The sequence below is a fragment of the Bison bison genome, unplaced genomic scaffold (assembly GCF_000754665.1).
Source record: "Bison bison bison isolate TAMUID 2011002044 unplaced genomic scaffold, Bison_UMD1.0 scf7180017864495, whole genome shotgun sequence".
Lineage (NCBI taxonomy): Eukaryota > Metazoa > Chordata > Mammalia > Artiodactyla > Bovidae > Bison > Bison bison.
This window is the reverse complement of record NW_011495054.1, coordinates 12,144,686-12,156,208: the sequence shown is the minus strand read 5'-3', so window position 1 is coordinate 12,156,208 and position 11,523 is coordinate 12,144,686. Positions and strand designations below refer to the sequence as shown.

The 11,523-nt window shown below is 63.0% G+C and overlaps 2 protein-coding genes across 3 annotated transcripts in view; one reads left to right on the top strand and one right to left on the bottom strand.

The window, feature by feature from the left end:
- Positions 1 to 1,000, top strand: part of ZMAT5 (zinc finger, matrin-type 5) — a 23,423-nt gene extending 22,423 nt beyond the window's left edge. The window contains exon 7 of one of the 2 annotated variants that reach the window (XM_010828746.1): positions 601 to 1,000. In XM_010828746.1, coding sequence (XP_010827048.1) covers positions 601 to 730 — 130 coding nt within the window. In that variant the 3' untranslated portion in view covers positions 731 to 1,000. The remainder of the gene's footprint in view (positions 1 to 600) is intronic. The other variant, XM_010828745.1, reaches the window with a different exon arrangement.
- Positions 1,001 to 2,183: 1,183 nt separating this feature from the next.
- Positions 2,184 to 4,724, bottom strand: CABP7 (calcium binding protein 7). Its single transcript, XM_010828864.1, has 5 exons — positions 4,716 to 4,724; positions 4,090 to 4,312; positions 2,936 to 3,048; positions 2,503 to 2,656; positions 2,184 to 2,311 (listed from the first exon to the last, which is right to left on the bottom strand). The coding sequence occupies exons 1-5, from the start codon at positions 4,722 to 4,724 to the stop codon at positions 2,184 to 2,186; spliced, it is 627 nt and encodes a 208-aa protein (XP_010827166.1).
- Positions 4,725 to 11,523: the final 6,799 nt, after the last annotated feature.

Here is an 11,523-nt window from a genome sequence, read left to right as displayed (position 1 = left end):
GTGCTTGTAAAACTTTTCTTTGAAAAGTATAAAAGAAGTAGAAAAAAAATCACCCATAATTGCAGCACTCAGATAGAACCACTGTTAACATTTAGCTGTGTCTTCCAGGTTTTTTTCTTTTTATGCATTTATATATGTTATATATCTTTAAACAAAAATAGTATCATGCTATATACATTATTTTATAAGCTGCTTTTTCTACCCTCCTCACACAGTACGTCATGACCCCTTTCCCCATCAGTGCATATAAGTCTGCCCGCGTTCTCACACAGGTTGCATAGCATTCTCTGCCGTGAACGTGCATATATATTTATCCATTTATTCCTCCCCCACAGGTGGACTCCTTAGGTTCCTCCCATCTCTCACAGCTCAGTCTCTACCCCCAACCCCCACTATTTCCTTGGGCGCATTCCTAGAGGGGAGGCTCAAAGGGCCCGCGTGTTTCTGAGGCTCTGCCTTCCTGAACTGGTGATTCAGGCGGGGCGGGGCGGCCGCCACAGCTGCGGTGGTGGGGAGGGTGAGCTGGGCGGGGGCGGGTAGTGCCCCAGCCTGGGCCGCAGCACCCCACTCTTAATTCTCCGTCCTTCCCTTTGGGTCTAGGGCCGAGCCGGTGAGAGCCACCGTGTTCCAGTACCCCGTGGGCTGGCCGCCAGTCCAGGAGCTGCCTCCGTCCCTGCGGGCACCGCCTCCTGGGGGGTGGCCCCTGCAGCCCAGCGTCCAGTGGGGCTGAGCCCCTCCTCCCTGCGTGGCGAGCTCACGAGTTGGCCACAACCAAGAGAAGGGCTCCTACGGCCGGACACCGAGGCCCCCTCCTGCTGCACCCCATGGAGCGTCAGAAACTCAAGCCTGGGCCTCTCTGAGGCCTGAGTGCTCCCTGCCCGCCCCTAGCCAGGTGCAGCCCTGGTCCTGACTCCGTGCCAGGCCGCTCTACGCCCACCCCCTCAGGAGACATCTCAGAGGACTTCCTTCCGGATGTTTATAAAGCAAGTCTGTCACCACAGCGGCGTGGGTGCCCTTGCCGCTCGCCTGGCGCCCTCCGCTCGGCGCTCTGGCCCTGGGTCGGGAGTTGGGCGAGGTGTGGTCCTCTGGGCTGACCGGTGCTTGGCGCCCTTCTCTTCCCTCAGGGGCCGGCGGAGGCTCAGCGCTGCCGGGCGGGACCAGTCCAGGCCAGGCGTGGCTCCACATCTGGGGAGGAGAGCTGAGGACTGGGTCTGCCGGCCCGGCCCCCACGTCTGCCAGCGCAGAGCACAGGTGGCTCAGCTCGGGCTGCGTGCAGAGCCGGGTCTCTGGCCTGGATGGTGTGGAGAAGTGGGCTACCCCCAGAGGGCGGGCCCTGGGCTGGGAGAGCGGCCTGGCTAAGCGTCCCAGCACCAGCACCGACATGGGGGTGGGGGGGCTTCCACCCTGGAGGAGCCAGCCCCCTGATGGGTAGGGAGACCACACAGGCGGCCCGGTTGGTCCACGGCCCAGGCCTGCACTCCAGGTCAAGATGCTGTGCTGGGTGCTGGCGGGCAGTGAGCCCCCCTGGTCACTGGGCCTCTGGTGGGGGCACCCAATGGGTGGGGTGGCTACCGGCTCCATCTTCCTTGAGCTTCTGCCCTTCCTGAAAATCACTATTGCTGGGGGGAGCTGAGGCCAATTCTGGGAGCCCTCTGGACCTCAGACTCCTCTTTGAAATGGGCTGATTCTCTAGTGTGAGGACGAAGGCTGGTTTGAGTCTAGGGAAGGTCAGAGGGAGGGACTCAGCAGAGGGCGGGGCTTCCTCAGGCTGTGCCAGGGACCGCGGGAGACCCCAGTCTGGTCCCACTCCAGGAGGAGGCCGCCTACCCCCTGCATGGCCCTGGGCACCCCTCAGGGACCAGGCTGGGTCTGGCTATGCGGCGCTGGGCACACGGTGCCTCCTCCTGCCTCCGGGACCCCAGCAGCTACCGGGCCCTGCACAGATTTCCTCCTTTCAATGTCCCAGGAGCCCCCCACCGCCCCGGACAGCGGGAAGAGTTGGTGCTATGGTACAACAGGCCAGGGTGGGGCACGCAGGGTGCAGGCGGGGCCGGGCCCTCCACGGCTGGGGCCACGGCTCCATGCAAGGGCCTGAAGTACACGCGGTGGCCCAGGGGGCAGCGGAGGGGGAGGGTTGTGGGGCGGCCGGTGCGGAGTGGCCGGCGGCCCTGCGCACCAGGCGCCTACTTCATGCCGCTGCGCAGCACCTGGTTGGCCGCGATGAGCATGACGCTAATGATGAAGGCGATGGCGAAGGCGCAGATGAGGCTCTTCCGCACGCACGTCTGGCGGATCTGCTGGTTGGAGCAGGCTGCGGCCGCCACCACCGGAGAGCAGTAGAGAGACAGAAGGGACAGCCAAACGAGAGACTGAGGGGCCGCCTGCACTCCCGCACCAGGTGCGTGGAGACGCGGGTTCTGGGGCAGACAAGGCCCCCCAGCGCTCCCCCCAACCCAGGGTTCCTCCCCTGCCCCGCCCGTGGGATCCCGGGGGGTCACTCACTCTCCACGTCCACAGGGCACTCCTCCGCCGTGCCCAGGTGGCTCTCCTCCTCCGTCATGATGATGTTCTCGATGTCCTTCATGGACAGGTGCTCACAGAAGGTGTCATAGAGCAGCCGCTTTAGCTCGTCCACGGTCAGCTTCTGCATGTCACACTTGGGTGGTGGGGGGAGACACGGTGCTCTGGCCACGGCCACCACCACCAACCGTCCCCACCCGGCCCCTGCGGCCACACAAACCAGCGACGAGCCTCTAGGTCCCGGAGGGCTGGGAACCACTCACCCCTCTCCTTGAGTTCTCGACCAACAGTGGCCTCCCCAGGGAAGCCCTTGGCCCAGCAGACAGAAGCTTGGAGGTGTCATTGCCCCCACTTTGAAGCGCGGGCCCGACCCTTCAGTGGCCCCAGTACAGCCCTCCAGTCAGCCAGGACGTACCTTCCAGAAGACGGTGTCAAAGTCAGTGCCGTGGAACTTCTCTGGGATCCCTGAAGTGGAAAGCTTGGGTCCCAGGAGGGTCACAAACTCCTCAAAGTCCACTTGGCCGTCACCTGGAGTGGGCACAGTTCCAGTCAGCTGGGAGGCTGCACCTGGGCGCCACGGGCCAATAGGGGACCCAGGAAGTCCCGTCCTCGGAGCCTCACGTGCCAGGCTCTGGGCTGACACTGAAGCCCCCGAGTGTGCAGAGGCCCCACCTGACAGGTGTGTGTGTGTGGAGGGGGGTGCAGCAGGGGGGCCCTGAGTGGCCTCGCCCGTGGGAGACACGTTTCACCCCGAACCCTGCTGCCTGGAGCGGGTGTAGGGCCAAACATCCTCCCCACCACACACAGGAAGTGAAGCTCAGGATGCTGTCCCTGTGGAGAGGGGATGTGGGAGGGGCCAGAGAAGACTGGGAGGAGAGGACTGGGCCTTCCTGGTGCTTACGAGTTTTTCCTTCATTGAAAGCCAGATGGCAAATACAACTAATGATTTTTTTTTTTTTTGGTGATGGAAACTGGAATATTTCGTATTAATATATTGTTGTTTACTCACTCAGTTGTATCCCACTCTTTGCAGTCCCATGGACTGTAGCCCACCAGGCTCCTCTGGGATTTCACAGGCAAGAGTACCAGAGTGGATTCCTATTCCCTTCTCCAGGGGATCTTCCTAACCCAGGGATCGAACCCCCATCTCCTGCCTTGTAGGGGGATTCTGGAAGCCCATTTAGTAGATACTTCTTACTTTTCTGCACTTTAAAGTTTTCTTGGGGACTTCCCAGCGGTTAGGACTCCTTGCTTCCGCTGCAGGGGGGACGGGTTGAACCCCCGGTTGGGGAACTAAGATCCCTCAAGCTACAGCGCGGCCAAAAAGAGAAAAATCCCTGGAATACAGAGGTAGAGCCTCCAACTTCTTGGGTATAGCTGGGGCTGTCACACTCTGACCTCACTTGTCCAGCTGAGAAGTGGGGCCAGACCCGGCTGCAAACTGCCATGGGCTTGGGGCCGACCCGGAGTGGTGAGAGTGACCGGATCCCTGGAGGCTCAGGGTCCACACTCGGCTCCCCAGCCCCGCCGCAGGTGAGGGGTGAGGGAACAGGCAGGGGCGCAGCTCACCGTCCATGTCCAGCCTCTGGATGATGACCTCCAGCTCCACCTCGTTGGGCATGTAGCCCAGGGAGCGCATGGCTGTGCCCAGCTCCTGCTTGGAGATGAAGCCATTGCCATCACGGTCGAAGACTTTGAAAGCCTCTCGGATCTCTGGGGGAGGGGCAGAACCGGTCAGGACCTCACCCCTGTCCCCAACAGCCCCTTCCTCAGGCCCCCGGAATCCCAGACCCTACCACCTGAGCTCAGGATAGAGACTGTGCGCGCCACCCCTGACCCTCACCACCCTCTGGGGACCCCGAAGTTCTGGTCAGAGACAGCCAGCGGGTGGCCCAAGAGTCCACTACAACGCTGCCTCCCTGGAGCTCGGGGCAGGCCAAGCTCGCAGCAGTGGAGCCGGGTGGCGGCAGTGATGAGACTGCCCTGGGGTCTTGGGCTCGGCGTGCCAGGCCCCCGCCAGCCTCTCCAGGCGTGCTCACAACGACCCCGTGTGGCCGGCACCACGGAGCCCGCTGTGCAGGGGAAGACTTGGGCGGGGAGCCGGTCCTCCGTGAGCTGCCGAAGGCTTCCCGCCCACCCCCGCCTCCTCCCACTCTCCCCCCCCCCCCCCCGCCTCCTTCCCATCCTCCCCCCACCATCCCCATCACACTTCCTCCCCAGGCTCAGCTCATTAACACCGGCCAGCACTCGTTAATGGCGGCCGCGAGAGGCAGCCGCAGCTCCGGGCTAACAGCTGGGCGCAGACTGCCTCCAGGAGCCCGACATTTGGGGGAAGACAGGATGGATGGAGGCGCCTCCGCAGGCCCAGGCCAGCTGAGGTGTGGGGGTCACTCCCCCCGACCACCACATCGTATGGAGAGGGAGACAGCCCTGAGGAGCCTGGGTGACTCAGGGGTGGAGAGCAAGGCACGGGGTTGGAAGCCTGAGAACCAGAAACTCGAGTGACCTTGGACCAGCCTCAGTCTTACCCACAGTAAAATGGGCAGTCGTGGTGTGAGGTGTTACCAAAGATACCACGGTTGAGGGTTGAAGGGTTCTAAACTCTCCCCGTTCAGCCTTCCACCTCTGTCGCTGGGCGTGCTGTCCCGCCATTGTTACTCAGCCCCAGAAGGGTCCTACAGAGCACCTCCCGTTGTGGGGAGGGTCTCTCCGTCCACTCTCACCCCCTTGGCTCAGGTTCCCGGGGGTCTCCTCGTTCAGTTTGCAGGTGGAGGGGAGCTCACGTGTACAAGTGTATTTGGAAAGAGAGGCGTACTGCATACCTGGAAAGTGAGGTCTAGGAGGCTAGGTGGCCAGTGTGGGGGTCTGTGAGCCCCTGAGACTTACCGTGGGATCCTGCACCTGGGGGTCAGTCCCTGATTCTGCTGGACCCACTAGAGCCCAGAGAGGGTGGCCATGTGTCCCAAGCCACACAGCAAGGCGGCTGCGGCCAAAGCCCCAAACTTCATCAGGTTCATCCCACCTGGCATCCACACCCAAGGCCTGAAGGTTCCAGTTGCCATGCAGGCCAGGACAGTGTCCACAGGCCTCACCTGAGCTGCCTAGGCCCCCAGACCCTCTGACTCTGGTCTGCCACCCCCTCCCCAATCCTAGGTAGGGCCTGAGAAACCAGTCTCCTAACCAGTGGCCACTTGGCCAGAGGAGCAGCTTGGAAGGGAGAGCTGGGCCAGGCCAAGGGCTCCTGTAAACCCTGGACTCGGGGAACTCCAGGCCAATGACCATCTAGAGTTTCCCTGGGCCATCGAGAAGGTCACGAGCCCCCCACCTCCAGAGCAGTGTTAGGAGAGGACCAGCAGTTCCAGAGCTGCTGCGGGGGTTCCAGTCCCCTGGGAGTCCTGGGTAAGAGAGGAAGACACTGGCATTGCAGCCAGGCATTGTGTGCCTGACCCTACACACACACACACACACACACACGCACACGCACACGCACAGGTTTTTGGCTGGCTCTATTGGCCTCCTGACCACACACACACACAGGTAGGTTTTCGCTGGCTCTGTTGGCCTCCTGACCTAGCCACAGGCTCTGCCCACTTTATGTATCCTGAACTCCAGCCCCAGGGGCCCTTTCAGTCCAGGTGGGTGCCAGGGCTGCTCCCCCTGCAGGCCTCTGAACGGGAGGCTCCTTTTGCCTGCAACGCTCTTCCCCTCTCCATAGCGAACTCGGATACATCCCTGGTTCCCAGCAAGGATGGACGTCATCACCTCCCTTCCTGCCTGCCCCCCCGCAGCTGACTCTGGCCCTCCTCTGGCTCCCACAGACCCCTTCCCCGGAGGATTCCTTCCTGACCACGCTGGATTGTGAACTATGAGATGCCATGAGAGCAGGGACGGGTGGGTCTTGTTCACTGCTGTGTCCCGTGACTAGAACGGTGCAGTCATCCAAACCAAGCCATTTGCTAATAAATGGTTAAATGAATGACTGATGCAGGGACCCCCCTCCTACATCTGGAGCACACAGAGGAGCTGAACAGAAGCTCACGGTGCATGTGGTGGGGGGCCACCTCTCAGAACCCAGTTACTCTTAGTTTACAAATGATCCTAGTAAGGGCAAGTGTTAGCCAGAGGCGGGGGGTGGCTGGGGTGCTGCTTGTCCTCTCGTGCAGCCCCTAAGGACCCCCTCACCTCAGGGGCCACCACAGAAGAGGGGGATCACCCTCAGACGAACCATCCTCAGACGCCCAGGTCAGGGGCTGGTTTGCGGGAAGCGGGAACCCAAGGAAGGGACCCCATCTTTCTGGGTCCTCAGCTGGGAGATCCCAGGGTGGGATGGCAAAACTGCAGCCTCAGCACAATGGTGTACAGTGGATGCTGGCTCGCTCCCCTGCAATGAGCTGGGGGCCAGGCTGTCTCTCCCACCCCGACAGGGGCTAGGTGAGCCCCCCGAGAGCACAGGGCTGCTTCCGTCGGAGCCCCTGACCTCCTAAAAGTCATGAGAAGATACACACCAGGGGCAGTGGAGGGCAGGTGAATCCTGGGGTACGTAGGCAGGCGACAGTCCCAGAGGCGTCCCTTTCTCAGGCAGGACGAACCTCCCAAGACCACTGGATCAATCCAAACACTGCCACCTCCCCTTCCACGTGTCCCCTTAGCCTCTCCTCCCTGGCACGCCCGCCTCACACTCGGTCTTGCTCTGTGTCCTCGGCCTTGCTCAGAGCCACGACTCGGCCCCTGCTGATTCTCCGAGGCCAAGTTCAGGGATCACCTTCTCAGCCAGAGAATCAGCACCAAGTCACGCAGACTTGGGTCAGATCCCAGATCTCCCACGTCCTGGCCAGGTGCCCTCGGGTGGGTGTTTGCTCACCTGTACAGTGGGGCTACAGAAATGAACAAATAAGAAAATCAAGCATGTGAGAACTCGGCCGGGCCGGGCCTGGCTCAGAGCAGGATGCTATAAATCAGAACATCCCAGATGTTCCGGCAGAGCAGGAAGGAGAAGAGAGGTCTCAGGGCGCTTCGGACACCAGGCCACCCTTCCTGTTTGCTGGTACTAGGACCTAGAGGCCCAGGGCTTGGAGTCTGGCCTCGCCGCTCAGCTGCCAAGAGACCTGGACACGGCACCTTCCTCTCTGAACCTCCACAGACTTATCTGTGAGCTGAGAGTGTGACTCTTGCCCCATCCCAGAGACTTGGACTCTGCTGGGGGCCCCGGAGCAGGGTGGGCGTCACAGCTTGCCTGTTGCTGCTGCTGCCATCGACACAGCCCAGCTGGGCGCGTTTCCCCGAAAGCCTTGCTCTGTTCCCGCCCAGGAGGCCGGGGGAAGACTGCTGCGCTCCATCTTGGCATGGGGACGCCTGACCTGGGCAAGGGCTGGCAGGGCCTCTGAGTTTCCAGGCCGACACGGGTCCCTTCCTGCTGCCTCCAGCCTCTGCACTCAATCCCTCCCCTGGCCTGGGGAGCTGCGTCTGGGCCTGAGTCCCCAACCAGCCCGATGGGAGCTGGAGTCCAGAGAAGGGGTGTGTGGGCTGGAGGTCACTTTCAGGGGGCAGAATGTGTCCTCTGCGGTGACGGCTCCTCTCCGCGGCATTGGCCCTGCGCCCCAGCATTTTGGCCTCCCTGAGTTTCTGGCTTGCACGGAGGTGGCTGCTTGGCTTGCGGGAAAGAGGGGCAGGAAAGGGGACTCCTCTGTACCCAGAATGCCCCATTTGGCCACGCAGTGCAGACTCCACTGTCTGTCTGAGCAGGTCAAGTGCCAAGCCCAGACCCTTGCCCTAGTGGCTGTCTGCCTGCCTGTCTGCTTGTCTGTCCGCCTGTCCGTCTGTCTGCCTCCTCCTCTCTCTGAGGGAGGGCTGGGTGAGGGCCTGCCGTTCCCCAGCTCCCAACCTCAGCTGCTCAAGTCTGTCGATGCCACTGGGGTCAGCCACAGGCCCGGCAGGTGGGGGGCCGTGCAGTGTGCATCTCAGGGAGAATCTGGGGGATTCTGTCCTCTGCTCGAGGAGGGCCAGGGACCCAGGCCAGCTCTGCCCAGCCACGTCTACCCATCCAGGGGTCCCCACGTGCCTCCGCAGACCTTCAAGGCCCTTTCCACCCACCCCTTCCCCGAGCCTGCCTTTCTGGCCCAGTCCCCCACCTACCGCGTGTTGCTTCCTCGTGGGCCTTCCCCGATTCCCTCTCCTCACTCCTTAACCCCCCCACTGCTGCCCTGGTCTCCGAGCCCCCACTGAGCCCTGTGCCAGGCCCTGTGCTAAGCACTTCCATCACGTCCTCTGTCACTTGCGGCCCTGGGGAGGGGCAAGGCCAACCCCTTTTTACAGATGGAGAAACCGAGGCAAAAAGCAAGTGGTTGCCCGAGGTCACTCCGTAGATCAAGGAGCAGAGATTCAAACCCCTCCTCGCTTGGCTAGGAAGTCCTCCACCTTAAGCCAGCGCTCTCCACCTCCCTCCCTCGTCCTAACCGCCCCCTGGATCTCTGCAGGCAGGCATGTACTGTCTGCAGTGTCTCATCCCAAGCTGCTGGGATCGCTGTCCTCGGCACACGTGGCTCGCCCACTGACGGGCGTCCCCCAACCAAGGACCTGGGTGGGACAGGAGCGCTGACGGGCCACTGGGGAGGTGGACGGGGCAGAGGGGGACTCTGTGCCATGGATGGTCACCCTTCCCACCCAGCCCTTGGCATCCAGGGACCACTGGGGCCTGCAGAGACCTGGTCTCCTCGGAGGAGGGCTTCCAGACTGCCTGCAGCCGAGAAGGGGGTCGATCACAGAGGACTTCCTGTTCTATCCTTGGCTGCCCACATGCTGTCCCAGACGGGAGGGGACCGCCAAGCATCTACAGGCATCATCTGCCTACCCCCCCAGGGAGAGCCCTGCCCTTCAGATGTCCCCTGTGCTAGGGGCCCCTGCTCCACAGGGCCTGGGAGAAGGGGACGGGCAAGAAGCAGGCAGTGCGTTTGGTGTGGCTGGTGACTAACACTCCTGGGCTCCTGCCAGCATGTCCGCCATGCGGTCCAAGGGGAGCCTGCGGGCTCCTTGCCCCTGCACTGCCCGCCCTGTGCCCTGCTCACCCCTGCATCCCAGTCTCCTCCCACCTCTCCCCTTCCTTGGGGTCTGTACTCCAGGGCTGGGAGATCAGGGGAAGAGGAGCCAGTGAGGCCCCAGCAAGGCTGCCAGGGGCATGGTGGGATGCTGAGAGCAAGAGGAGAGAATGAGATGAAAGCTGCCTGGGGTGCAGGGGAGACAAAGTGTACCCCTGCCCGATTGGCCAGGAGGAAGGGATGGATGAGGGCCTGTGGAGGGGGTACTGTAAGAGGTTTAGAGTGCCCGGGGCAGGAGCAGACAGTGTTAGGGCAGGGACGGCCAACGCCCCACTCCTGCCCTCTTGCCCCTCACTGGACCCCCTCGTTTTCCCAGGCCCTGGATGAAACTCTGGTTCCTGGGCTTTGGCGCAGACAGGGCACGGACTTGGGCTTTGGAGTTCAAGGCCAGAGACCCAGTAGTGGTACCCATAAATCTGTCCTGCCCGCGTCAGACACCAGACCCCATTTCCACGGCTCTCCCAACCTCTGGCGGCTTTCGGGGGGACGTGGTGAGAAGCAGGTGGCTAACGGTGGTGCAGTGCGGGCTTGGCGTGGGGGCGCCTTCTCCCCTTGATCTTCCCCCCGATCCCCTCTGACTCCCTCAAGATCTGCTCCCTCCAAGGCTTGGGGGTGCGGCTGGACCTCTCTCCGTGGCTTGTGCTCCCACCGTCACCCCTGACTGCACTGGTGTCTCAGCTGTACCCCGCAAAGGCCCTGTTGAGCCCCAGATCTCAGAGACCCTTGGCCCTAAGGTACCTGAAGAGAGGCCCAGCCTCTGGGTGATCGCAGGCCCTCCCGCAACAGCAGATAAGCAGATCCCATGGGGCCGAGACCCCCATCAGCCCACAGCCCCTCACTCCACTGCCAAGGGCCCCCAGGAGGTCTGGGGGGAGGGGAAACCTGAGCCCCTGACCCCGGTCCTGTAGGGAAAGAGCTGCAGGCCCCAGGGGTCTCACTGCTGCCCAGAATCCTCAGTCTGAGTACCCCAGGCTCTACCATCTGCTCTGATCCTGCCCAGCCTGTTGCCCAAGGTCCCCATTCATGTCCAGAGGTGGAGGCACTTGGGAAAAAGATCAGGTCGCGCCCCCTCTGCCTTTCCCTATCAGGCTTGGTTATCGCGACCAAGCTGCCCAGTCTGGCCACTTGTTGTCGCCACCACCTCCCCGGCCGCCTTCCCGGCGCTCGGGGCTGGGGGTCTCCGCAGGGCTGTGGGGAAAGGGCTACGGGCCCTGCAACAGGGGCTGGGGGCAGCCCGGCAGCCGGCGGGAGCAGGGCAAGCGCCCGCTCCCCTTCTCTGGCTGCCCGAGCAGATTGGATTTTAAAAGCGACACGAGCGGAATGTCAATGCGAGTGCAGAGCCGCGGGCGGGCGCCGCCGAGGGGATCAGGATGCGGGTGCTCCGGCGGCCGGCGCTGGTCGGGGGGGTGCGCAGCTCAGACCCCTAACCCAACCCGCCACGTTGCCGCACCGTCACCGCGGACTGCGCGGCCCCGTGACCCCGCTGCGGGGCCCGGCAAGTTTCCGCAGCGCGGGGGACCACGCGGCTGAGGCTGGGCCGGCCCTCCGCTTCGCGACCCCCAACCGCGGCGCGCAGGGGTGCGACCGGGTCCGGCCTCCCCGCGCAGCTGTTCGCTGGAGCACCCACCTGGCAGGCGGCACCCGCAGACAGCCCCCCAGCCCCCGCGCCCTTAAGACCGCGTTTCACCTGGGCGCACAGGTAGGAGGCCGGCGGGGGTCCCGGCGGGGCACTCACCTTCCAGCTCGTCCTCGGGGATGTCCACGGGGCGCTGCTCCGACAGCAGGTTGGGGACGGTGTAGATGCCCCGGTACATCAACGCCGCCGTCACCGGGTGGAACGGCATCTTGAAGGCTCCGCGCCCGCCCGCCCGCCGCAAACTTTGAGGTCGGGGCTCATGGGCCGGCGGCGGCC